We start from the raw sequence: 27854 nt of genomic DNA, 5'->3' as shown, positions 1-27854 counted from the left end.
TGAGCAAGCTTTTGAGTTTTTCCAGAACATCTAGCCCTGATGAAGAGGTCTGGTGGACATGAAATAAAATAACAGCAACAGTACTTTGTGACACGTTGGTTGCTGTTACTTATTTGATTTATATCCTGCCTTTCCCCCTGAAGGAGTCCAGGGCAGTTCTTAAAGGTATTGCCCAGCAGTGGATTTGGGAATTTTTTTTATGGACCAGCATGGTTTCTTCTACTTTTTTATTTACTTCTTAGGGTGGTTCTGAAGACACACAAAGAGGGCTAGGGAAGAACAATGCCCCTTGCTTCACCTCTTCCAAATGGCCAAAACTTAACACAAATGACTCACACAAGCACAATGCCAAACAGCTACATTTTGGTGATTTTCCTGAGCAATGAGGATTGCCAGGGTAGATTTGCATGGTATTTCTTGTGTATCTCCATATCCATTGCCTTTCCTTTTGTAATGCAAACAATGGTAACACCTTCTGGGTAGAAGAAAGCAGTTGATTAAGAAGTTGTAAAGTAGATTAACTTCAAAGGGCTGTGGGGGATCCCAAAGCTGCAATTTTGCACCACTAGCTTCCCAAATGCTACAAAGCCTTGCTGCTGAGGAATGCCTGTCTGCTCACAATTCACATCAAGATCTAAATGGGGTCATATTCCTGGGATATGCATGTCCCAAAATTGGTCTGCACTGGACTCCTCTTCAACCCGTGCTCCAGTATCCTCAAATATCGACTCAGCAGAGTAATGTAAGTGCCGCTCAAAAAGCTGTTCATAAATTATGTAATCTGCTCTTGATATGTACCCAAAAGAAAAAAAAGAAATCTCCTTGCTAAAGTATCTTCTTAACAATAAAGGACCATGTATCTTTTTTTAAAAAGAAGGGGGGGAAAAGAAAGAAAAAACAAGCAATAAGCAAACAGTTGCATCCTTCAAAAACATATATGAAAGTACTGTAAAGATGCAGTTTGGGTTAGAAATAGAGTTACAGGAACAGACATGGAAAAATGCAGGAACAAGCATCAGCAGGAAAGATCCCTGCAGCTCAAAGAAGTTCTGTTCTCTTCCTCTGCCCACCCCCTTCCACTCAGCTCTCCTGTTTGCTTTTCCAATTTCCACCCCCTTTCCTGCAAACCACCAGGGTTGAAATGGGGAAAAATAGTATACAAATGAAAGGCTATACCTCTGCAGCACAACTTATATCTTCCTGCCATCCCTCTCCCACAAAGAGATAATTCACCCACCTTGCAATGCATTGTGGACCTCTGGAGGTCTGAAGAGGGCAGAGCAAAGGCAGGTAAGACTAAGGGGCCTCAGATTGTGTGGGAAGGAATGGACGGGGGGGGGGCAAGGAGGAGACTCAGGGAGCTGTGGGAAGGTGGGGACCTTCAGTGCTCACAACTGGGGCAAGATTTACCAGGAAGAGTTGCTGTGCTCACTAGGCCTGGCCTCCTAAGCTGTTTTGTTTCTTTGAAGAAAGTTAACTTCACGGGCACTGTGTGAGCTATTGCTGACCTGCTCCTGACAGTCACCTTGACAGCCACCTCCTGTCATCCCTCACGCAGCTCTCCCAGTGTGAGTCTGGCCTGACCCCTCTGATGGACGCCACAGCACGCCTTTGAACTTCATCTCCTGCCACCCTGCCCTGAGGGCCCCCTTTGCTGACAGAAACAGGGAGAGGCAGCCCGCTAATGTTGGGAAGGAAGGGAGCCACAGGGGCAGCGTATTTCTCTCATTATCCACACAAGCAGAAACTCAGGCGCAGGGTTTGTTTAAATAAAATATAATAAAATGCCTCATAGGAATATATCTTGTTGAAGAAATCTGCTGATGTTACAAACTGAAGCGGTAAAAATCTTTCAAGGGTTACAATACAAGTCTATACATCAGCTGAGAAGCAAGTCCTATTGAATTCAACGAGGCTCACTCCCAGGTAAGTGAATAAAGAATTGCTAGCAATGTTCACTATTTCCAGTGTTGTTTCTAAAAAATTATGTAAATCTGAAACACTGAAATGTGAAATAGGAACCTGGGACCGCCTGCCTGATGCTCTCTGTCTACCGCTGTGCTATGCCCTTTCCCCTAAGCTACAGCTTTCCTTAAGATAAATTCCTATTAGAACAGGTATTTAAATTAAACAGTATAGGCTTCAATTTGTTCACTAGTTTAAACAGTGAAAAATATAACCTCAACTTATTCAAACCACTCATACACAAGGCTCAGAAAGCTCCCCCCCCTCGTACGAAACATTTTTTTTCTACGTTGGCGAGACAGGCCAAAGGTTTTCTTTTTAAAAAAATAAAAAATGTGATTGGAACTCGCGGTCTATTTTTAGTGGCAAAGCTCATCCCTGAGATGTACTAAGAGTCTCTGATCATGTGCAGTGTGCTGTTCTCTTACAACTGAACCACCCCATCCGTTTCCTGTGAGACACGGGTGTGATGACGGCCTAGCAGCCTGGATCCGACCCTTCCTGAATGCGCGATCTTTCCCCCTCGAGTTGCTAAAAAGAGGTTTGTGCGTGCACGTGTGTGTGATCAAAACACGGCTAGGAAGAGCGATGGGTGAAGACTGTGGTGCCGCGTGGTCCATTAGGGCAAGAAAAAAAATCGTAACTTAAGAGGCGGCTTGCATGCGCTTGCTTGATTTTTTTTTCTTTCCAAAAAACCGAGCCCGGGCCACCCGGGTGGCTCCCAGACAGGTGTGGGGGCATCTGCGTGTGCCCTGTGGGCGTGCCACGTCTGGGTGTCTCGTGCGTGCCCGCTGGGGCCGGGTGTGATTCCCGGCTCGGTCCTGCAGGGGGCGAGGCGGGGCGTCTCTGCTCTGGCGCCTGGATTTGCGCCGGGAGGAAATGATGTGCCTGGCTTGCCTGGTTAATTACAGCTCCAGACTCCCATTGGCAGAGCAGGGAGCAGCCACTTCCTCCTCCCTCACTGCAGCTGTATCCCCGGCTGAGTAGCCCCTCCTCCTCCCTCCCCTCCTCGCCTCGGCTCGCCTGGCTGCCTCTTCGGAACTTTGCGCCTGGCTCGCTCTTCGCTGCCAACTTTTCCCCGTCGCGACTCGACGGGAACTTCTCCTCCTCCTCCGGGCTCCCCAAAGGCGCCGCTGCGGGTAGCTCAGGCATCGCCGGAAAGGGGGCCGGGCGCTGGGAAGATGCGGCCGGGCGCAGCGCCGTGATTACAGCGCGGGTCTCCGGGAAGGGGTTGCGCCGCCGCCGCCACCACCAGCCCTCCTTGCAGCTACAGCCGGAGCACCAGCAGCCGCTGCAGCAGCAGCAAAAGCCCATGGACGGGAAGTTCCTCCTGCTCCTCCTCCCTTAGGATCCCTGGGGATCCCGCGCCGCCGCCTCCCCCCTGCTTCTTCGCCTTTGTCTGCGGTGCTATGAAGAGGTGAGTGGAGCTGCCTGTCTGAGCGGAGGCTCGCCCTTTGGATCTCACTCCCGCCCCAAATCCAGCAGCCTCTCCCTCTTCTCTCCTCGGGGTCCAAAATGCGTCCTTTCCCTCCCTCTCTCCCCCACGCATGGGTCAAAACCCGCCTCCTGCTGCGTCTCTGGAACTGTGTTGGAGACGATTATTATTTTATTTTAATTTTTTAAAAAAGATCTCGATTTCCAACCCCCTTCCTTCTTACGCCGTTTGTTTGGAAAAAAACACGAGCCCCCCTTCTTTATATATATAAAGATACGTAGAATTTATTTATTTATTTTTAAAAACCAAGCCAGGAACTCGATTCGGAATACTGTACAATAATGTGCTGTTCATGCAGTGCCTGCTCCTGTTCTGTCTATGTAAATGGGCGTTTCGGACGCGCCTTTAAGAATCCTTCCAGAAAAGCTCCCAAAGCCAATAATATTACATCTGAGCTCTGCTTCCAGAGGCGGAAACTTAAGAGGAGATTTGAGGTGGGGGGAGGGGGCACATCCTTTAATCACTTCTGGGAGGCAAGCCTCTTCTGGTGCAGGAAGAGAGGGAGAGGAGGAGGAGGGGGGGTCAGGGAGGAAAGAGAATCTGTAAACTTTCCTTTGCTCCCTCCCTCCTTTCCTGGCTATAGTCTTCCAGCAGCATCAAAGGCAGGAATGTGGGATTCATCTTCAGATGCCCACAGGGCAACTGTGGTTACAGATGTTACTCATTACCTTGCCAAGTAGAAGCCCTTCCCTCTTAAGCTGCAGCTCTTGCAGGAAAAGAGAAAGAGAGCAGCTTGGCAAAGTCATAAATAAAAATGGAAGGGAGATGGATAATTTGGTTTGAAGCAAGAGCCTTGCTTTATTTTTATTTTTGAGTGTGTGTTTGGACTGGTCTTTGTTGTTAAGTTGCTGGTTGATTATACCTCTAAAGTGTTTGGGTGGTGCCCAAAGGCTCTGGTACCTTTTTTTATTAAGTTGCCTTGTAGATTTTATTTGTTGCTTTGGAGGTGATTTGCACACCTTAAAGAACCAGGTACATTAAAAGCTTTGATTTAGTTCTCTGAAGAACATAGGAAGACTCGTTCTGTGTTTATTTTAAAAAAATAAAAAATAGGCCTCTTTGTTGGCATCTTTTACTTGTCTGACTACTCTCTTGGCTCGTGGTTTCAGTTGGTGAAAGAAATACTTAACCCACAAACACGATGTTTGGCAGTTGCTCCCTTTCCAAATCCTATGGAAAATGTTGAGGTATGAAATTCCCTACTCTGTGGGGGAGTCCTTTATTTGGTTTATTCAAATAAAACAAAAATGAAAAACAGTGCATTGGTCTGTACAGCCAACCCACACATTTAGAGAATTCACATTGTCCAGTTCTGCAAAGTTAATTTTGGCTTTTGCGTGTGAAAGTGAGACAGTGCACAATTCCCCCTCCCCCTTTGTCAACAAAGGAACTAACAGTTAATTGCTAAAGAGTACTCAGCCTCCTTCACTAGAAGGAGAGGAGGGGAAAGAGTGAAGTCATTGTATGTCTATTTTGTATGTATGATTTTAGGTTTCACTTTTTCATGTTGTAGCTTACATTTAATGTATATTTGCTGCTGATATATAAACTGTTTGCTGGTTGGTATGTTGTGGCATGAGCTGAGGGCAGGGCAGCAGCCTACTTCAGGCTTCCTCAACCCCAGCCTTCCAGATGTTTTGGCCTACAACTCCCATGATCCCTAGCTAGCAGGTCCAGTGGTCAGGGATGATGGGAATTGTAGTCTCAAAACATCTGGAGGGCCGAGGTTGAGGAAGCCTGGCCTACTTCATCAGATGCACTCATGCTGGTTTAAAATATTACTTTCTACAAAACTGCCACAGTATGTATTCATTTGTAACACATAATATGCTGCTGTTCTGCCAGTACCATATTGGTTGTTTCTTTGCTCTTTGAACTTTATAAATGCTTGGTGGTAATGTGCATCTTATTGCAAGTCTGTACATTTGAAGAGCAGTGATAATCTGTAAGTATAATGAAGGAGGACTTGGCATAGCGTAGTTTGATTCTGTGCATCTCAAGTAGTTGACCTTGAGTAACACAGGTTAACCCTGTTTTCCCAACCTTCCTCTCATTAACTTAGAGTAGCACCGATGTTGACATAAGTGGGAGAGTCTTGTCTAGTCAGAGTTGTTGACAGTCTGCTCCCCACTTTTTGTCATGGCCTAAACATCTATTTATGTCCTTCCCCATGCAGAACGCATGTGTGATTTTCTAGCTGTGTGTTTGTCAACAAACCATAGAGGTCAGTCCGTGGAGCTATGTTGGTAAATGATAAGGTAAAGGTAAAGGTACCCCTGCCCGTACGGGCCAGTCTTGACAGACTCTGGGGTTGTGCGCCCATCTCACTCAAGAGGCCGGGGGCCAGCGCTGTCCGCAGACACTTCCGGGTCACGTGGCCAGCCTGACAAGCTGCATCTGGCGAGCCAGCGCAGCACACGGAACGCCGTTTACCTTCCCGCTGGTAAGCGGTCCCTATTTATCTACTTGCACCTGGGGGTGCTTTCGAACTGCTAGGTTGGCAGGCGCTGGGACCGAGCAACGGGAGCGCACCCCGCCGCGGGGATTCGAACCGCCGACCTTTCGATCGGCAAGCCCTAGGCGCTGAGGCTTTTACCCACAGCGCCACCCGCGTCCCTCTTTGGTAAATGATAGTAGTCCCTAAATAGTAGTTCTGTTTTTTTTAAGCACTCTACGGCAGTTCAGGTTTATTAGAAAAAAATATACTATTTGCTTGCTCTCCAAAAGTTTTAAGGAAGAGTGTATCTGGAAAGAAGGTGGATGTTCCACAAGACAGCAAGATAGTTATCTAGTTGTATTTGAGAATTTGGGCCTAGGAACAGGCTGGCATCACATTTTGGGGCCTGATAAAGAAAGCCACAGAGAAATTGTGGTTACATCCATTGCTGCAGGAGTATCAGAGGTACTTTTTGGCTGTTTGTGACGTTAGTGGTGGTGGATGGGTGCTGTTTCTGCTTCACCTCTCCCCTTTACAGAAACCACTTTATGAAGATTCTAGAGCACTCACCCAGGACATTGGAAGTGATAGTTGACAAAGAGCAGCTACGCCTTGGCTATGTGTGCAAGCTGTGCGCAGTTTCAGTATGTTGTGGTGGGACTGCAGTACACTTCAAAGAGCTCAAAGGTTGTCTCTTAACTCAAAACGGGGAGTGTGTGTGGCATTTAATTTTTTTTAAGACAAGGACCAGGAGGATGTTATTTACACACTCAATTCGTTTGTTAATTTGCAACATGGGTGACTAACCTTCAGCTACACAGGCGTTGGTGATCTATGACTCCCATCACTCCTAGCTAGCATGGCCAGTAGTCAGAGGTGATGGGAACTGATCTACAACAACTGGAGGGTTACACAGGTAGCCACCCCCTTTCAGAATATGTATACTGCACCCTTCATAAGGTGCAGAGGAGTCAAAAGTTTTATGCATGGGGTGTGTGTGCATGTCCAGTATATTTTATGGCAATCAAGATGGATTGATTTTCAGTCAGGTTTCTCATTTTAGAACTCACATTTTTCCAGAACTTGTACTTTCAGAGAGGAGGGGTTGTCTACTTGTTATGGGCTTTGGAAGAGAGCCTCTCCAGTGTAATGTGATAACCCACCCCCTGAATTCTCTGGCTTGGTGAAAGGATGAGATCGGTGGTGCCCACAAATTATGGGGGCGATCTAAGCCTAATCCTGTGTTAGGCCTGATTCCCACTATATGGGTATAGCGTATTATAAACTTATGGGAGTAACTTGATACATATAAAATGTGGTTGGTAAAAAGGTGGAGTTTGGAGTCTTCACTGCTTCCCAGGAAGTGCACAGAAAACAGACAACCACATAAAGCTATATCACAGTTGGTTTTCAAAGTGGACCCATACGACCATCTAAGCCTTCTCTTTTGCTTAAGTGGCATGTGTTGAGACACTGCAGGCTTTATGGCCTAAGCATGGATTTGGGAGGCATCCATTTAATTGAAAAGACAAAAGGCTGCTAGCTGCCCGTGCTCTCATCTGCTTGTAAGATGAAAGTTTGGCTGTTTAGAAAGTGTGTGAGCTAGAGTTCTGTGCTGAACCTTAACAGAGGTTATCTTTCATCATTCAAGAGAGGTTGCGGGGATGAAACGTACATGCTTTTTTTGGGGGGGGGGAGTGTGGGTAACACACTCTCTTTCTCTCTCAGTAGGCTGGTCTGAGGAGGTTGCATTTACCAAGGTGATCAAGGGACCTGCCCTGTTGTTGTTTTCATTGAGGAGCTATTTAGGAAAGCCTCACACTCACAGCAATGGGGAGCTTTCTGCAAGCTGCCTCCCAGCCCAGGATTTTTATCTGGTATGATTCTTTGAGCACACAAATCTCGCTAGTCATGTTGGCTAGAATACCAGTTGATCATGAATGGCGAGATTGCTGCTGCACTCATGTCTAGTTTGAAGGCTCCCATAGTCATTTGTTTCACCATTGTGAAAACAGAACGTTGGACTACATGGGCCCTCTTTACGTTCTCAGTTATACATGCGAGCTGAAAACTGATGTATGTGGCGGTGAAAAAGAGAAAAAGACTTGCAGTGCAATAGGCACAGGAGTGTTCCCCTTCCCTCCAAGTGTTCCACGGATGTAACTCGCTCCACGTGCAATTCTGAGGCTTACTGGGGATATGGATCCCATGTAGCTTACAATCAGTAAGATAACTGGAATCTGAAATAACAATTTTCTCCTTCTGTGTGTTGTTTTGGGAGTTCTCCCCCTTCCCCTGATCCAGTTTGAGGGGCAGATGAGAGAAAGGAGAAGGTGAAAAGGCTTGGACCATTAGAAGAAATCCCTGCATGGGATTCGACTAGTGGGACCAGTTGGTTAAATTTGGCCCTAACATATTTATTATGGCATAAGCTTCCATGTTCTTCTTTGTGTGCCTCCCCCCCCTCGCAAGAGGTCCAGAGGGCGGCAACATGAGAACGGACCTTTTCTGCAGCAACTCCCTGTTTGTGGAATGCTCTCCGCAGGGAGGTTCGGCTGGTGCCTTCATTCTACACCAGGCAAAAATATTCCCCCTCAAACAGGCCTTTGGCGCCTATACCCTTTTAAGCGTGTGTTTGGGAAGGGAAGGGGGTTATTGGTTTGTGTCCCCCCCCTTGTATTTTATTATGTGTTTTGTGTTTTTATCTTGTATTTTTATGTCATGAACTGCCCTGAGATTTACAGATGAAGGGCGGTATACAAACTTCAATATATAAATGTTGTCAAATCCTTAGCTTACCTTGGTGCAAAGGGTGGGGCTATTGTAACAAAAACAGGATTGTACCCCAGATTTGAAATACCAGCTAACTAAATGTGTGCACTCAACGCAACCAGATAAAGTCATCCCAATTCCTGACACACTGTGTCTGCCTACCCTACTCCCAAATTCTTTCTCCTGTTTCCTCAGTCCTTAGGCCAGTATGTGCCCAGATTCCGTTATCTTCTGTTGCTGCCTCTGTGGTCATTAAACCTATCCTTGTTTTTATTCTATCTCTGCACGTGTTTGTTGCCTCTGCCTCTTGGGAAGCACAAAGCTGCTTCCTACTAGAATCTTTGGGGCAATAAAGATCTCCTTGTGATTATGGGAAACCTGTCTGCAAGATTTGGTTGTGAGTTGGATAGAGCAAGTGCAACATCTGCCCCCACCCTCCACTGCCCCGCCCAGTGATGATTGCTTGATTACCTTCAAAATCACCCTTAGGCCTGTTTGGAAATTGATCCTTTCAAGGCCTACTACTTTGCTTAAATTATATAAAACTGCAGTGAAGTTAAACACAAGGGATATACGCTTCTTCTTGGTAGTCATTGGTGTTTATTTGACAGAGAGAGACTGAAACCAGGACAAGTAGCTTACAGATGAGGCTAAAATACAAATCAAGGCTTATTTCCCGTGAACCATTGGTTTGCAAGATTGCTTTTTGATTGCTTATCTGCTGTCTCATGGAAACTGTGATATAAAAAAAAAGCCCCCTTTTTGTCAGTTTGCATGTGTCTCCCTAGTTCTGCGTGTGTTTTCTTCCGCGTGAACTTTTGCAGAAATGAATTTAACAGCTTCATATTCCCCCTATCAAACTGATGGCTGGTGGCTTTTGAGGTCCCAGGCGTTTAGAGAAGGTGATGTCACACTTGCTGACTCAGTCCTTGCTGCAAAGCTTATGGGAAGCATTTTGAAGGATGGCGTCTCATAAGTCACTTTGACCCCCCCCATCTCTAAACAATTATCTAAATGATTTTTTTGGGAGAAATGGCAAAGCCTTTCTGAATCCATTTGTACTCCTGCCTTCATCACAGAGTGGTGGTATTTGTGACTTGCGCCTTGGACCAGGGTGGTTTTGCTGCTTGTTTGTTTGTTTCCCTCTAGGCAGGGGAGTTTGTAACCTGCCTTGCCCAGAGTTGCCCAGGGGACAAAGGTGCATGAAGGAAGCAATGTCTGGCCTGATGTCTCCATGAATACAGCTACTTCTCCCTGGCAGCAATTTAAGTGCCTGCTGTAGCTGCTATGTTTGTGCAGATCCCCCTTGGGAAGCAGTGGCTCTGTATCCCTTGAATGTGCCAAGTTGAGTATAGTGGTACCTCGGGTTACATACGCTTCAGGTTACGCGCGCTTCAGGTTACAGACTCCGCTAACCCAGAAATAGTGCTTCAGGTTAAGAACTTTGCTTCAGGATGAGAACAGAAATCGTGCTCCGGCGGCGCGGCAGCAGCAGGAGGCCCCATTAGCTAAAGTGGTGCTTCAGGTTAAGAACAGTTTCAGGTTAAGAACGGACCTCCGGAACAAATTAAGTACTTAACCTGAGGTACCACTGTATTGCTTTCTCTCCCTCCAACCACTGCCCCCCAGGCAGCTTCAGGTTAGAAAGGGCTGAATCAGCCCCTGAATTAGCACAAGACTGTCATTTTTGTCTGTGCTGCTTCTCTCTGTGTTGAATGATTTGGGTGGGACTACGCTATGTTGGCTGGTTAAGTGTTAAACAGGCTTCCTCAGACCATGAGAATCGACTGCATTTGTGGAAGGGCTGGTTTTCTCCAGTGTCTTTAATGCGTGTCTTGTCTGGCAGAGAGCAACCAAGTTACAGAACCTAAACGTGAGCCCCAAACTTAAATGGGAGTTTTAGTGGCCATGTTTGCACATAACAATAAGCCAGGGGTTGTGGCTTAACAATGGTTGACCATGAATGAGTAGTGTGCCTGTTCACACGGCTCGATTGCTCCTGCTTCACTCCTTCCCTGGCACAAACAGGACACCTGAATGGTGGTTTGTTTCCCCCTGAGAAGCCATGGTTCAGAAGCTAACAACAAACCAGGGTTTACTTTTCCATAGCTTAAAGTCTTAACTGACCTGCTATGGTTATAATTAGCTCTTTGGTTACCAAATCATCACAGTTGACATTGTACAAATTAACTCATACTAGGGATTGTGAGTTTGCTACCCCCCAAGTTGTTGTTGGACTCTTGCTAACATGTCCAGAAGTTGGGGGCAGTGGGAATTTTAGGGTGCCGCTATGACTTCCCCAACCCTTTGCTGGGGCTTTGTGTATCTTAAAGGCAAACCAAAATAAGTGCGAAATTCTGCACCAAGAAGAGTTCACTTCTGTGGTCTGTATGAATTATTCAACTGAAGTCAATTTACATTATTATTATTATTATTATTATTATTATTATTATTACTACTACTACTACTACTACTACTACCATTATAATTATTAATATATATATATACCATTTGTCTGACAAAATGGCTTCTTTTTCTCCTAATATTTCTCTTAATTCCAACTTCACATTATTTTGTTCGCCCTTTCTAGTTATATGTATGGTGTTGAATCCCCCCCCCCCAAAATCTCTCTGACTCCTGAGTTTACAGTGGACGCTCTCTTAAAAACCAGAGTTCTGTTTTGTGGGTTTTCTGTGCTCCCATAAAATCACCATCACCAGTTTTATTTTAGTGCCCACACTTCACCCTGGGGTCCCTGGGTGGGTTACAACAATTTAAAATCACAACATTAAAAAACAACAACAGTTTAAAACAAATTAAAATTTCAAGAATAGGGTGGGTCCTAAAAATCTTGGGTTTCAACAGCCAGGGTAAAGAGTTTTGTCTTCAGCATTTGCGGAGTACTGAATAGTGAAGATGACAGGCACACTTCTGTGGAGAGGGAGTCCCAAAGCTTGCGGGCTGCTGTGGAAAATGCTTCCTCTTAGCCCATCACCCCTAGCTTCTTAGGACACTGCTGTCTATCAAGATGGTCTCCTGTGCTGATCTTGAGAGGGAGCAAAGCCATCTTTGAGATATTTGAGGCCTAAGAAATTTTCGGCTTTAAACCAGGATGGACTTGATTTAAATCTTTTTTTTTTCCTTTTTCTTTTTTTACAGAAAGACTCATCCTTGCTGGTATAATCTTAATATGTACAACCAGATGAAGGTTTCATTGTTGTAATAATAAATTTTCAGAGTAGTTTTTACAGTTGTATCAAAAATTACTGATTTGGTTATACTATTAGAAGTACATAATCATGAAATTATTGTGAGGTTTAATAAGTTAACTGTTTATATTTGGACAACTTTTCTGCTGTACTTTATTGGAAAGAGAAAAATAATCATTTCCTTAATAACAATTTAAACTAGTTAGCTAAAACATTATAGCATATGTATCCATGTTTGTTAACTGATGTGCTTAAACATTAAAAAAAACCACCTTAGACTGAGTTTTAGCACACATGAGAAACTTAAAACAAATTCTTATTTCCTTATGAATAGCCTTTGGACTATAATGTAACTTAAAAAGAAAATTATGTTTAGAAAGATTTTTTTTTCTACCAAAAGCATTTTATTTTAAAAATCTGATTTAAATTTTAAAAAATTCGATTTTTTGATGATTTTTCATTGATTTTTATCCACCTGGCTTTAAACTCTTAACATGAACACATTTGAATCGGGACCAAACTACTGTCCTAAAACAGGGGTTATACGAGATCAAAATAGAACCCCAGCCAGTAATCTGGCCGCTGCATTTTGGGTCAATGCTGAGTCATCTTCAAGGGCAGCTCCCCATGTAGAGTCATTGCAACAATCCAGTCTTGCCAGAGTATGGAGTGCAGTGGCCAAGTCGTTTTCTGTTGGAAAGGATGTAGCTGCCAACATCAGAAGAGCCTTATTGGATCAGGTGAAAGACCCATCTAGGTCAGCATCTTGCTCTTCCACTGGTCAGCCAGGTACTTATGGGGAGCCAGTGTGCAGGACATGCTTACAACAGCCCTCTCTCTCCCCACATGTGCTTGCCAGCACTGCTTCTGACCGTGGATGCAGAATGTAGCCATCATGGCTAGTTGCCAATGGAGGCTTTATCCTCCCTAAATTTGCCTGATCCTCTTTTTAAAAGCCACCCAAGTTGGGTGGCCATCACTAGCTCTCTTGGAAGCGAGTTCCATAGTTTAACTTCACACTGTGTAAAGGAAGTAAGTTCACACCCCTGTCCTCCCTAGAATTTTAGCCTGCTGGGTTCATCCCAACTGTCCTCCATGGAGTTGTCTGGGCATATAATAGAGACTGGAAGAGCTGTATTCATTTGTTTGTAAAGGGAGGAAATGAGGCAGGCAGTTGACTTATCGTCTATGGTCAGAGCAGCAATCTGAGACGGGGCTTTGGGAGAGATTTTCAGCTGGAAATGTTGGTGGGCAGTATGGAGACAAAAGGGCAATAATGATCTGTCCTTCGGCCTGCGCTGTTTAAATCGGAGACCTGATATAGGCGAGCATAGGTGGTGCTGTTCTATTCCCCAGCTCACTAGTATATTCTTTCTCTCTTTTTACCACCCTCTTAATTGGTGACTAATAAATAGCCTGTCAGTCTCGTCTTATTTGCTTTTCGGGCTTTAGGCTGCCAGATTTGAAAACCAGTCGGTCTGAATGCAGCAAATTGGAATCTGGCATTGAATGGCATTTTCACACGCTGCAGAGCAAGGAATCTGTCCTGGCTCAATCAATAAAAATTGAATTGTCCTGGGGATAGGGCAGTGGTCAAGCTTTCTTGACCTGTGTGGTGGTGGTGGTGTTTTCAAGATTCTGAATTGAAACAGAAGCACTCTTGTCCCGCTTAACACATTTGCAGCTTTGATACCAGAAATTGTAAGGCTCTGCTCCTATCAACATTCCTGGTGGGGTTAACTTTTCCAGTTAAGACCGATAAACTCCTTGCTTTGTGGAGCTTTTCGGTGTACAGTGGTACCTCGGTTTAAGAACAACCCTGTTTACAAACTATTCGGTATATGAACTCCGCAAAACCAGAAGCAGTGTTCCGGTTAGTGAACTTTACCTCAGTCTACAAACAGAAGCTGAACGGTGGATGGGCACTGGCGGCAGGAGGCCTCATTAGGGAAAGCGCACCTCAGTTAAAGAACAGCTTTGGTTTAAGAACAGACTTCCGGAACGGATTAAGTTCATAAACCGAAGTACCACTGTATTTATGGTTTCCTCCTGAGATGAGTTGAATCTGCTCAATAAAGCTGGATTTTGCATCTTTTCAGCAGCTGGGAGAGAGAGGACTGGCTGTGTGGAGCCATGGTAAGAAGGGATTAGATTAGGGAAAGCCTAATAAATGTGATTTTTTTTTAAAAAAAATCACCATTGTGATTTTTAAACAGTTGAAATAAGTGTTTAGTCATGGCAAGCTGGTGATCCATGTTCATGTGAAGCTTTTTAATTATTTTTTGGGGGAAATGCTCTGGTTTTTGCTCTTGTTGCAACATGCCAGCTAATCTCCTGTAGCATTAATGCACGTTATTTATGGGCAACATCTCACTCACCCTTGATTCTGAGGCACTGTATGTATGTGTTCCTCTGCTTTAATTGTGGCATTTTGAATGCATGCTTCCTGATTTAGGTATGTTTAGAAATGGTTCACCTTGATCACGCTGTATGTGTGTGTAATATATGGCTTTTCTCCCTTGAGTACCTCAAGCAAAAAGCACACTGGTGTAATATAAAACCCAAGTTTCCATCACACTTGGGCACATTGGTTAGCTGCTACTCCTTCCCCTTTTCCTCCTAAAGCTGGAGGTCAACTTTATCAAAGATAAAGCTCAAAAAATAAATGCGTTTTTAAAAGGCGTTGGAACACCAGGAGGTTTGGTGCATGCCTAAGCTCAAAGGAGAGGTGATGCCATAGCAAGGGTGCCGCTCCAAAAAGGCCCCCCCCCCAGTTGCTGCCAGCCACGCTCACATAGGCTTGGGCACATCCCGGGAGGGTCTTACCAGCTGATTGTAGCAATCAAATGGGGCAGTGATTGAATGGGGCAGTAAGGCAGAAAGCATGTCTTCAGGAACCCTGTGTAAAATGCAGTTTCATTTTGCAGAAGTTGGGGCTTCTGGAGCAGCTTTAAGGGCAGCCCCACACAGAGCGAGCTTCAGTAGCCCAATCCTGAGATTGCTGGTATGAGCCATAGTAGCAAAGCTCTCTTAACTCATACTGTACAGTGGTACCTTGGTTTGCAACCATTTTGGATTACAACCGTTTTGGATTACAACCACGTCAAACCTGGAAGTGCGTTCCCTTTTTTTGGATTACAACCCCTTTGGGGGGGGATTACAATCCATTTTTTTTGGAGGCCCCATTGGCGAAAGCATGCCTTGGGTTACAACCTGTTTTGGTTTACAACCGGACCTCCGGAACGGATTATGGTTGTAAACCAAGGTGCCACTGTATATAAATGTATATGTAAGGGTTGATATTTGCTTCCCAGGGATAATTGCCTGCAAAAACTTAACATACAACTTTGAAAGTGTTTGGTTAGACCAGGGTTTCCCAAACTTGGGTCTCCTGCTGATTTTGGACTACAACTTCCATCATCCCTAGCTAGCAGGACTAGTGGTCAGGGATGACAGGAACTGAAGGCCAAAGACAGCTGGAGACCCAAGTATGGGAAACCCTGGGTTAGACTGATTTTTATATTCTTTCATTGACCTTGAATCCTGGGTTGCCTTTCCATCCGTGGAAACACTCCTCACGTTTATAGACTCTTTTCTAGTGGAGGCTTCTACTGGAGGGAGGAGATAACTTTTATTTATTTATTTGCCTATTCCCCCCTGTAGCCCCCCCAGCATTGCCTTCCATGCTATTTCAGAGGGTTCCTCCAACCATCTGGAGCAAACTTCCAGTGTGTGGTGTAGGGGGACAGGAGAAGACTCTTGATCTTTTCAGCCAGCTGGAGCATCCCACTAGGAGAAAGCTGCTCACAGGAGCTTACAGCCCCAAACCTTTGTTACTTATTTTAACATTAGGAAACTGCAGTTTTTAGAAGTGGAAAACTTTCCATTTAGACAATAGTAACAGGAAAATGCCCTTCTAATCAGCAGTTATAGGAATCGATGGCTAGATGGACAGCTTCTCCTAGAAGAAAGGTTCATGATGAGAATAATTCAACGACGTGTCATATGGACTTTTGGTGGTTGCAGGTTGCCGTTTATCACTTGACAGCTGATTGAAAAGTCACTCTGGGTCACTGGCCGCCTTGTCATCTGGCAACTGGTCATCTGTAGCCTCCGGCCATGTATTGAAGTGAATTTTGCCATACTGAGAAGAGAAGACTCCCTGGAGAAGACACTGATGCTGGGAAAGATGGAGGGCACAAGGAGAAGGGGACGACAGAGGATGAGATGGTTGGATAGTGTTTTCGAGGTTACCAGCATGAGTTTGACTAAACTGCGGGAGGTAGTGGAGGACAGAGGTGCCTGGCGTGCTCTGGTCCATGGGGTCACGAAGAGTCGGACACGACTAAACGACTAAACAACAACAACAACAACAACATTTCCATAGCAGGTTGAAAATAAGGGTTAGCGAAGATGGGGCAAAATTCTTTCTTGGGTCCATTGGAACACTAGGTGCTTAATGAAACAAAAACAATGTTTAATGTCCTGCCACAAGCAAACATTGATTGTAAAAAAGGAGCAATAAGTAGACATGAGCCCACCAACTATTTTTTCCAGGTTGCCAGCATTTTATTATGGGATAAAGATGTCCATCCAACCAGTGAACAGATTTCTTTTTTTTTAATGGTTCCTCTTCCAAACATTTTGCTCTGGTACAACTTTTCATATCACTTAAATTAGCACTACTGAAACAGATTCTCTTTTTACGGAAATGGGTTGGTGGTTCTGCATGTACAAAACTATTCTTGAATGGTGGTTACTATACCGATTGTTCTTCCTTCTGAGTTGATTTATCAGTCAACGTTTGTTACCGATATTGCTGGCAGCCAAACCTCTGTTCAGACATTCAGAGAACGCACATGGGTGCAAGCTGTATTTGTGTGGAGTTGAGCAGTGTCAGAATCCTCCCCATGATCAGGAACCCTGCACACATGTTGAGCTTCACTCACAAGCAAAAACTCAAGAGGGACGGGTAGGTGTGCGTGGCATGGAGGTGGTTGTGCCAGTGTGCACAGCTCTGCACCCCACACAGTTTGAGCGCTCTAGTGTTGGTTTGAATGCTTGTAGCGAGGCCTGTTGTGGTGCTTGGCACCTGATGGCACAAGCCACAACTGTTAAAGTAATAGCACTAGTATTCTTGAACTCTGGGGCTGCCAGCAATGCCGTGCTGCCCTGTTTTAAACACAAAAGCGATGATTTATAATGTAGCAAAGTAGGCAAGAACTGTCGTAATAACGCACCAAATTACGGTATACTATGAAAAATGGCATTTGATACGAGGCTCGTAGACTTGGTCGTTCACACGGCCCCTCTGAATTGTTGCTGATGCGGCACTGTTTTAGGAATTGCGAACTGTATGTAGTGGAGATGGGGAGCCAAGGGGTTTAACAGTTGAATTTGCCTGTATGCATGTTTAGCATTTCGAAATGATTTTAGTATTTTGGTTTTCTGGAGCTGGATGTGACAACTACCAAAAGGCAGAAAATGGTAAGGGTAATCTTCACACGTTTGCAAATGCCAGTGTTGGTTTTGCAAAGATGGCTTTTTTAACAGCACATCAAAGAAAGCGGTAAACAAAGAGGGTGGCAGCAGGAAATTTGATTGTTTTGAATCCACACTAGAAATGTGATCACGCCCTGGCACGGATGAGGTGCTTCTGTCTTAATCACAGCTTTGTGTTTTGGGTGGGATAAGGGCTGTGCAGCCACACTGTACAAAGCAGGTTGGAAACCATAATCCAGACACACAGGGCATGCTGGGGCATCCTTGTTAGAAACCAAAACATGTTGTAACACTGGTGCTCTCTAATTGTGCTTGCATATAGCTGAGCTCGGTGGTGAGAACAGGCCCTTAGGCCTTGTCTGAGTTACAGCTATAACTGAGTCATGAGATCAAGTTTCATCACAGCTGCCTGTCCCTCTGACCAGGCTGCTGCACTGTTAAAATGTGTAGTGCAAGGGAGCCTCTAAAGAGGTATGCAAAACTTTCCCCTCGTCTCTTCCCTTTCTATTTTTTTTGCTGTGCATGCATTTTCTTCCTGCTTCAATCTGGCTGCAGGAGACAATTGTGTCTGGAACAACAGAGTCTCTTTACAGTATGCTTTTAATTCAGCTACGTAGGTTTAGATTTCGAACTTTCACTGTTAAAGTTAGTGGAAAGTTCTATAGGAGTTGCTTAAAAGGTCAGGAAGAGAGGAGGGGAGTTTTGTTTTTCAACTCTTGTCATCTAAGCTCCTCCTCTGAAATAAGAACAATATTATTATTGTGCAGAAGTCATCTTTTACTAACGCTGAATCAATTTTTGTCAGGAAGGATGGGGGACAAAGTTTCTAAACAGACAATGCCCAAGAATTCATTTGAAAATCGAACTTGAGAGGCATAAATTAGCTCCAGTTTTAAAATATGAATCTATTCACTGTGTTTCTTAATATGTACTTTACCTTAGTTGTTCATGCTTCCTGTGAGAATTTCTAAGGTGATATGAATTAGGTAAGGTTGCTTAGACATTTGGGTGCGTTTCAATTTTTCGCAGTCTCATTGCATTGGTGGATCTTGCTTGGCCACCTGGAGGACATGCAAGGTGTGAACTTGAGACATGTCTCCTTTGGGGAAAATCTGTGTATGTGGGATGCTGAAATAGGGTTAACAGTCATGCATAAGTGAAAGTTTAAGGATTTTAAGTTAAGGATAAGTTTAAGAATGTGGAATGCTTAGGATCTTTTATTCAAGGGCTCCATGTCTGATGACCTTTGATCTTCAGTCTCTCTCTCTCTCTCTCTCTCTCTCTCTCTCTCTCTCTCTCTCTCTCTCTCTCCCCCTCTCTCCCTCTCTCCCTCTCTCCCTCTCCCTCTCCCCACCCCCCGCCTCACCCAGCCTCTTCACCTTGACATAAAATCGCCATTGTGCTCTCAAAGCACTTTCCCCAACACAATTTTACTGACTCTAAGAACTGGATGAGCAGCACTGAGTTGATATATTGATGGTTCTGAATAGCCAGTAACCACTGGGTTGTTTTTTATTATTATTAAAATACTCATATACTCCCCTCTCAGAAAATATATCCGTGGTGTGCAGCAATTATAAAAACATGAAAAAAACTTTAGAAGTAATACAAGATCATTGCTAAAATGACAGCTTATTCAATTAAAATTTTAAACAACTGCAAAAGCCTGTCAGCAATAATGCATCAAGAGATGCCCAAAATGCAAAAGTGAGACAGTTTTTAAGGTGCCCTTGGACCCAAGATGTTGAGGGCTTTGTATATCAACACAAGAGCCTTGAACCTGGGCTTCTAGATACAAATATACTAGATGAAAATACCTTACGGTTGCAAGATTATATATTTGTATTCCATGTTGTACCCCTTTCCTGTCTGTTTACAAACTCTGAGGTTGGCTCTGCTGTATTGGGATTGGCACCACAGTGGCCTGCTCTCTAGTTGTAACTGGGCTAGAGCTGTAAAAGGGCAAATAACATGGTTAACTTGAGCATGCTTGATTAGATGTGAGACTGCAATTCTAACTCTGGCTCGGCTTGGTTTGGCACAATTCTCTCTACTTTTTCCACCCTCTCCAAAGAAATTCCAACTTCAAATCAGGTGCTGGGTGTGCTTTAAAGCACTTACCTGTGCAGAGCTTGGAGTTGTGGATTCTTCAATGTTGATCTGGCCCCTGGGTATGGAGCATTTGCACACCAGCCTGACTTTGTTCCAGTTTAGACTGCTGTTGTCTCAACATCTCCCCCACCCAACCAGGAAGTGGTTGTTCCATTAAGAACCTTTTTGATTTATACTTTGGGCTGCACAGAACCTTGCATGGTTTACATGCATACCCAGCATCAGTTGTTTGTGAATGGGAAAAAAATCTGTGTTCTGCATAAAAAATAAATGTGAAGGGGGTGTTATCATGTCCCTGTACCTTGGGAATAGGATGTACTATGAATATTGCATGAACAGTGGTGCAGCTTTTGGGCTGCTTCAATTTGCAGATCTGGCTTGAGAGAAGCCCTGATTTTAGGAGTTTTATTGTACAGCTCGTTTGAGTTCTGCTGCTGGTTTGCATGGGATTTTGGAAGGGGAGGTATTTGTGCTGTGGACGGTGTTGCATCTGTCAGCAGACCATGCAGAACTGCATTTGCAGAAAACTATTACAGTAGGATCTCCCGCCAGAGATGTCTCAGCCCAATAAAGAAAGCATACAGCTGCACTTCATTTGATATTTTATGGAGAGTGGGATATTATGTCCAGAAAGTTTTTAACACTTTCCTTCCCTGCTGCCACCCTAGAAGTGTAGCTGAATTCTTGGAGTACTTTATAGAGGGACTTACACAATGCTATTTTTCTAGAAAAAGTGGTGCCAGAAGTCACCACGAACACTTCTCTTGTTCTCTTAGAATGGCAATGGTGCCCACCTGAGAACTGAGTTCTAGAAAGTTCCAGCTGGAAAAAAAAGCCATTTGTATTTGTTTGAGTTTGGGGTAAATTAAGATATATATGCACAGCACATATCTTTTGCCTCCTCGACACACTTTTCTACTTCTTGGGTTTTGCTGTTATACTATTTTTGCTGTACGTTAAGACATTCAGATAATTAGTTCAAAAAAAAAATAAAATACAGTGGTACCTCAGGTTACATACGCTTCAGGTTACATAAGCTTCAGGTTACAGACTCAGCTAACCCAGAAATAGTGCTTCAGGTTAAGAACTTTGCTTCAGGATGAGAACAGAAATCGTGCTCCGGCGGCGCGGCAGCAGGAGCAGGCCCCATTAGCTAAAGTGGTGTTTCAGGTTAAGAACGGTTTCAGGTTAAGTACAGACCTCCGGAATGAATTACCATATTTTTCGCACCATAGGACGCACTTTTCCCCCTCCAAAAATGAAGGGGAAATGTGTGTGCGTCCTATGGTGCGAATGCAGGCTGTCGCTGAAGCCTGGAGAGTGAGAGGGGTCGGTGCGCACCGACCCCTCACGCTCTCCAGGCTTCGCACACCTCTCCGCAAGCAGCGGGAGCCCAGCGCTGGGCTCCCGCTGCTTGCGGAGAGTTGCCTGCATGCTGAAGCCTGCGCGCGCTGAGCTCAGCGCGTCCAGGCTTCGCGGACCTCTCCGCAAGCAGCGGGAGCGCTCCTGCTGCTTGCAGAGAGTTGCCTACATGCTGAAGCCTGCGCGCGCTGAGCTCAGCGCGTCCAGGCTTCGCGGACCTCTCCGCAAGCAGCAGGAGCGCTCCCGCTGCTTGCGGAGACTTGCCTGCATGCTGAAGCCTGCGCGCGCTGAGCTCAGTGCGTCCAGTCTTCACGGACCTCTCCGCAAGCAGTGGGAGCGCTCCCGCGGCTTGCAGAGAGCTGCCTGTTTGGGGGCTGGGGTCGGGGGAAGCTCGAGCTTCCCCCGCCCCAGCCCCGCGCCTGGGGGGAAAATAATTTCCCCCCTTTATTTCCCCCCCAAAAAACTGGGTGCACCCTATGGTCCGGTGCGCCCTATGGTGCGAAAAATACGGTAAGTACTTACCCTGAGGTACCACTATATAAGGATTGTATCAGCTGAAAGTCTCCTTTGTGCTATTATGTTAGAAAGGCAGTGTGGTATAGTGGGCAGGGCCTTGGGCTTGCGCAGCCATGAAGCCTGCTGAGTGACAACAAGCCAGTCGCAAGTCCCTTAGCCCAATGTACCTCACAGGGTGGTTGTGAGGATACAGCGGGATAATCCTCATGTGCACCATCTTGAAGCTCATTGGAAGAAAAAAAACGGAAAACAAATGCAGGAAATCTTGAGTATCTTTTCAGCTCCACGTGAGCATTTCCAGTGCTTGGCGCTTACTCTGTGAAACATACGCCTTCTTTCTGCGCTGGTCATTCACACTTGTTTGATGCAATTATCAACTGGAATTTTTTATTTTATTTTTAAGACTACATGTGGCAGCATTTCAACATGAAAGCAGGTTCCCGTAGCCTAGGACTGTAAACTGTATAATTTGTCCAAGGAGGCCTATGCGTTACAGAAATGAAAATTCCTTTTCTTGACAGCCTTTATTGCTTAATGTGCAGCAATTTGGCTGTCAGAAACAGCTGGCGCAGTGGGGTGGGACAATGGGATAGGGGCGCTAGAGGAGGAAGTGCTTATTCCAGACGCCCACTGAGAGAATTGGGTTACGCAGCCTGTCATTAACAGCATGGCATGATGCTCTAATCTGAAGCGCTGCTTCCGCATCTGAGCAGTGGAGCCTGTGGCTCAGACTGTAGGTATTTCTGTTGAACAACGAGGAAGCAAATCTTCTCTGCTCTGGAGTGCCTTCCCAAACACTTCTCCGCCTTCGTGTTTTGTTGACATGTCTTTGTGGAGCTGAAACCCTTCATCAAAGCTGGACTTCTCTTTTCTTATAAAGGTTAAACACAGATTTTAAGTTCTTTTGTGCTTTTCTTTTGCCTTAGTGTTATTTGTTGGTGGAAGGCCCTGTTATGTTTTATCATCTAGCTTATATAGTGGACCCTTGGGTTATGTTACCTTAGGGTAACGTAACTTTTGGGTTGTGAATGCAGCAAACGAACTTTTGGGTTGTGAATGCGGCGCACGCATGCGCAGGAGCTCTTTGCGTGCTTCGTGCATGCGCAGAAGCTCTCTATCGTGTCGCGTGCATGCCTCTAGATGCAGACTTTTCAGGGTATGTATGGGCCCCCAGAATGAATTAAGTTCTATGTGTGTGTCTTTGTGTATGTGCAGTGCTTTTTTCTGGGGGTACGCATACCTCTAAACATTTTGTGAATCTAAATTTGGCCTCATTGAGGAGCAGTATTTCAATATGAGTAGGAAAATGAGAGTACTGTACCCCTAAACATTTTTTTAAAGAAAAAAAGCACTGTATACATGTTTCCTTGGGAGTGGGATGACCCACTAAATTCAGTAGGACTTATTTGCTAGTAGGCCCACCCCAAGGCTACAACCTTATTATCAGTGCTTTTTTTAAGGGGGCGCTCAAGGGTACACAGTGTACCAGCACCAATCCCAAACCCCGTGTTAAAATGTGACATTTACTGTAACAACTTCATGGTGAGTACCACAAAAAAAATTTCTTTTAAAAAAAGCACAACATCATCATCATCATCATTATTAGCTTGTTTACCACCCTATACCCATAGATCTCAGGGCAGTTCACAACATAAAATCACAGCATAATAAACAGAAAATACATAATATAAATAACAACAAAGACAACCCAATAATACACCCATTTTTTCCTTGCAAGTCCTGTTGAACTCAACAGGGCTGTATCTATCTTGCTGTGGTGATGGCTGCCTTCTCTGAGAGAGAGGAGAGATCATTGTGTACAGTATGTATCCTTTGCGCTGCACTTTGCCTGGAAAACTGCTTGGCGGGTTGAATATAATCAAGATGACGCTCCAGATTCCTAGTTGCATGTATTTGGGGGAGGGGGAGTTCACGGTTCTCTTCTCTCTATTGATTCTTGGGAGACACTGAGGGGTTGATTTCGAGCAAAAGCATACTTAAATGACACTGGAGACAGCTGTCTGTTACAGTGGGACATGTCTATTGGGCTACTTCGGCGCCAGACTGTTTTGTCATCCGTGCACACATTAATAATAATATTTCAGTGAAGGGCTCTTTAATTTCCTCTTATTGAAGTCTTTGGCATGTTACTCAAGGCTTCAAAGGCCCGCGGCTCCTCCCCCCTGTAAAATTGCTTGTGTGTAAATGTTGCTGCAGAAATAGGAAGCACTGCTTTCTTTTCAAGCTTTGCTATTTGTTTGAAGGTGTGGGGAGGGGATCTTAATTGTATAATGTGTAATTCTGAAAATCTTATCAAGGGGTACAAGGCAAAAAACGGAAATGTGTACCTTTTTTAAAAAAACAACAACCCTGTATTGGCTAGCTGGAGACATTTTATCTAATCACTTGTGCATGTACAAAAGCATAAACTTTTGTTCTCTGGGAGCTAATGCAGTGTGCACTTTCGCCTCACTTTATCGGAGAGCCGCTATGAATCCAGATGTTGTTTGGATTAAAGATAGCGAGGGGTGAGCTTTCCTAATGATAATAACAGAGTCAGACTGGCTGGTTCTGCCCTGTCAGGGAAATGGAGAGATAAAAACTCCATTAATGGTGCATGCACTGCTTAAGTAGCTAATAAAACAATGCCGTCTTCACTGGAAATAAGTCCCAGATTGGCAGTGATCGGTGCCAACTGCACAAAGAGGCAGCTGCACAGATTGCCGAGAAAGTAATGTGTGTTGGCGAAGGGAGGAGGAGGAGAAGAATGGTGGGCGAGAAGGGAAGGCTGTGGAATGACTTTTAGGAGTTTGGCCTGTGCTTCTGCCTCACAGAAGGGCTTTCCCCCCTACATTTTTTGGGGGGGCACAATTTTAAAAAAGTGGTGGGGGGAATCCAAAATTTAAATGGAACATCTGCAAAGTTACTCTTCCCAAATGTCTGCATAACAATAAATACAATCCTGCATCTGCAGTCTCTGGCTTGTTTTCCTTCCATAGTCAGAGCTGTTCCTGGGCACTTGTGAGCAGCAGCCTCATGCTGTTGGCTACTTTGGTTCCCACGAGCTGCTGGCTGTGATGCGTTCAGATGACAGAAGTGTGCATTCTTGCTCCTACGCCAATGCTGCCCTGGAGCACAAAAATGTTGTGTTTTTTTGCAGCCACGGCTTGTCACATGGTTTACGGCTTGTAGCTGGTCCAGGAGGGCCATGAGCCCAGGTTTGGATGACACACTTAGCCAAACTAATATCTGCACGGGGAAGCAGCGAAACAACAGGAGAGGATCGACGTGTCTGGACTCTCTCCTGGAACTTGTGCTTTCATGCTAAGCAATAGCATGGCTTAGTGTGATGTGCACACCAGGCCACTGGGTGAGACTTTTAGTCAATTTAACTCAGTACAGTGGTACCTCGGTTTAAGAACAGTCCGGTTTAAGAACGATTTGGTTTACAAACTCTGCAAAACCGGAAATAGTGTCTTGGTTTGAGCACTTTACCTTGGTCTAAGAATAGAATCCGAACGGTGGAAGGGCACCGGTGGCTGGAGGCCTCATTAGGGAAAGCGTGCCTCGATTTAAGAATGGTTTTGGTTTAAGAATGGACTTCCGGAATGGATTAAGTTCGTAAACCGAGGTACCACTGTACTGTTGATTTCTGACAAGCAGTGACTCTCCAGGGTGTCAGACAGGAGTCTTTCTCAGCCATACTTGGGATTGAGTTTCTGGGTCGTTTTGCATGCAGAGTATGTGCTCAGCCATGGAAAACAATAACGTAAGACGCGACGGCGCATCTGCGCGGGTCACATTTTGCTGCTTCCACGCATGCGCATGACATCATTTTGAGCGTCTGCACGAGTGGCAAAACCCAGAAGTAATGCACTCCGTTACTTCCAGGTTGCCGCGGAGTGCAGCCCGAAAGCGCTCAACCTGAAGCACATTCAACCCGAGGTATGGCCGTATACGGATCAGTGTTGCACTTTGGTGAGGCATGACTGGTGGTGAATTGAATGCTATTGTACTAAGAAGCAGGCAGTTTCCTGAAGTCAAGAGGAAGGGCATGTTCTGTTTCCTTTACCCCAGTTTTTGTCAGGGAGATGACAATTCTGAGCTCATTTTCAGGTGCAATAGAAAGCACCTTAGCTGGCCATGGGTCTCTTCTGTTTTGAATGACGGCCTGATGGGACTTTCCTTGCAAGATGAGGAAAGATCTCTTGCAGTGAGAGGACTGACTAAACATGCTGGGATCTTCTTCAGCCCTGGGGATGGAGAAGTGATTTCTGAGTCATCCCATTCTGTGTAATACATTTTAAACAGGTGGTTGTTTTGATGCACCTTTTTAATCAAAGGTTTCACACTGGTGGTAATTTTTATTGGAGCCTCTTTTTACACAGACCAAAGGAATGCAAAACACTTTGGACATGCATTTTCCTTAGAACTGGAACTCCCGTTTTCCTTATTTCATCTATTAAATTATATGCCACCTATCTGCCACCAGAGCAGTTCAAAAGTGGTTCAACTAAATTGCTGTAAAAAGGAATCAGTATAATATGAAGAGAAGAGCAAATAAAATTGGGAAGCATACCATTTATGTGTAAAAAGCAATAAAATCAGCATGCAGGCCACACCAATACAATAATCTCTCCTCCAGCAATTTCTTCAGTTTACACATCAAAAGCGGTTGGTTCCAAGGGTTACACATACAGTCGTACCTTGGACCCCGAATGCCTTGGTACTTGGACGTTCTGGCTCCTGAACGCCGCAAACCCGGAAATAAGTGTTCCGGTTTGCAAACGTTATTTGGAATCCCAATGTCCGACGGGGCTTCCGTGGCTTCTGATTGGCTGCAGGAGCTTCCTGCAGCCAATCAGAAGCTGCAGTTTGATTTCTGAACATTATGGAAGTTGAATGGAGTTCTGGAACGGATTCTAATGTACAACTGTATAAGCAAAAATTGAGTCAAACCCTTGGAACTGCAAGAGAGCATCCTCAGCACTCTAGAGCTGGCACACCGAGCGGGCCTTGCTCTGCAAGCTTGGGCAAGTTCAGTGTCTTATTTTTGCCCTAGGGTGAATAGGGAGTTTCACTTCATGGCAAGCAACAGGAAATGCTCCCAAAACTGGGCATCAGAAATGTTAACAAATTCTGAAACACACACAGACACCCCGGCTTCAAGCAGATTTTGTTTGTGATGGGATGTATAACACAGGAAATGAACAACATATTACTTTAATTCTTACTGGGGGTGGGGTGGGGGTCTGCTACCAAAGATTAACAATCATAAACTGCTAGAACATTTGCAAAGCTAAACAGAGTCTGGTATGTTTTCACATTGAATGGAGGACCATGTGTTGAGATTTCTGCATTGCAAGTAGATGAGCTGTGGGGGTCAATTCCAGCTCTACAATTCTGTGGTTCTGTGTTGATGTGACTGCATCAAACATACTTTGTGTTTCAGGCGCCTGCTAACTTTCTTCCAGTTGTGAAATTGAGCTCTTGATTCATAAAAGAATCCATTTAATGTGTTGGTGGACAAAATACATTCTCCTTGTCAGGCATGTGATTGCTTAGTGTAGGAATAAACCAATGCAGAGTTTCTCTCAGTGGAGAGTACGTTTTCCTTCCTACCTAGGGATGAGCTGCAACTGACAATTCTTCCAATATTTGAGAATACAGAGAACAGATATTTGAGAAACAGAGAACAGTGTTGTGTAGTTGGTAGCCTACCTTTTTAATTCCACCATGATGTTTGATAATGACAAAGGATTTATTTGCTCTGGACTACAGCTCAAATCTCGTATTTTGTCTCTTTAATTCCTGTTCATATGTATGTTTTGATTTCCAGTTTTAGCCTATTCCCGATACATTGCTTGATGAGTCACATATGTTTTTATTTGCATATCATTGTTCTAAATAATAATAGATGAAAGTTGTTTATAACTAGTTTTCTAGCAAGTATGGTAATTAGCTTTTGAACTTTGTAGTTAGAAAGTGTGTGTGTTCTAATAATTTTCTTTTAATATTCCACCATTTATTTTGAGCAGTCAAATGACCAACTATTTTCATATTTTAATATAACATTCTGATAAAACTTGGGCGGGGCGGGTATTTTCCTTCCTGCCTGCCTCTTCACCCACCTAGGTTTTTTTATGACTTCTCAATCAAAGGCTAATAGGTTTTGTTGAAAGCAAAGTAGCTGCACGGTTTTAAAAGCTTTTGATGGATTGTGAAAGGATTCCTTACATTACAGTAAAGGTCAATACTTTAAAATACCATTTCGAGCTGACTATAATTTTGCCTTTTAAAAAAAGAGGCTATCCTAATAATGAGACTTTTTTTAAAAAATGAAGAGGTTATTTTGAAGAGGGTGGGCATTTTACAAGACAAAGAGGGTTACTTTTATACTTGGGTAATCACACTACTTAAGAAAAAAAATACTTCACTATATAACGAAGAGACTTTTATACTTTTTTTTTTCAAAGTTTGTCCC

General features: G+C 44.5%; 1 protein-coding gene across 1 annotated transcript in view; it reads left to right on the top strand.

Moving 5' to 3' along the window:
• The first annotated feature begins 2945 nt into the window (after positions 1–2945).
• The window catches only part of ACVR1 (activin A receptor type 1), a 69658-nt gene continuing 44749 nt past the window's right edge, over positions 2946–27854 (top strand). Inside the window, exon 1 of the mRNA XM_053407349.1 lies at positions 2946–3382. Within this exon, the coding sequence (XP_053263324.1) occupies positions 3375–3382 (8 nt within the window). The 5' untranslated portion in view covers positions 2946–3374. The remainder of the gene's footprint in view (positions 3383–27854) is intronic.

The sequence above is a fragment of the Podarcis raffonei genome, chromosome 1, assembly GCF_027172205.1.
Source record: "Podarcis raffonei isolate rPodRaf1 chromosome 1, rPodRaf1.pri, whole genome shotgun sequence".
Taxonomy (NCBI): Eukaryota; Metazoa; Chordata; class Lepidosauria; order Squamata; family Lacertidae; genus Podarcis; species Podarcis raffonei.
Note: the sequence above shows the minus strand (reverse complement) of the source record. Positions and strands in the feature narration are given on the sequence as shown.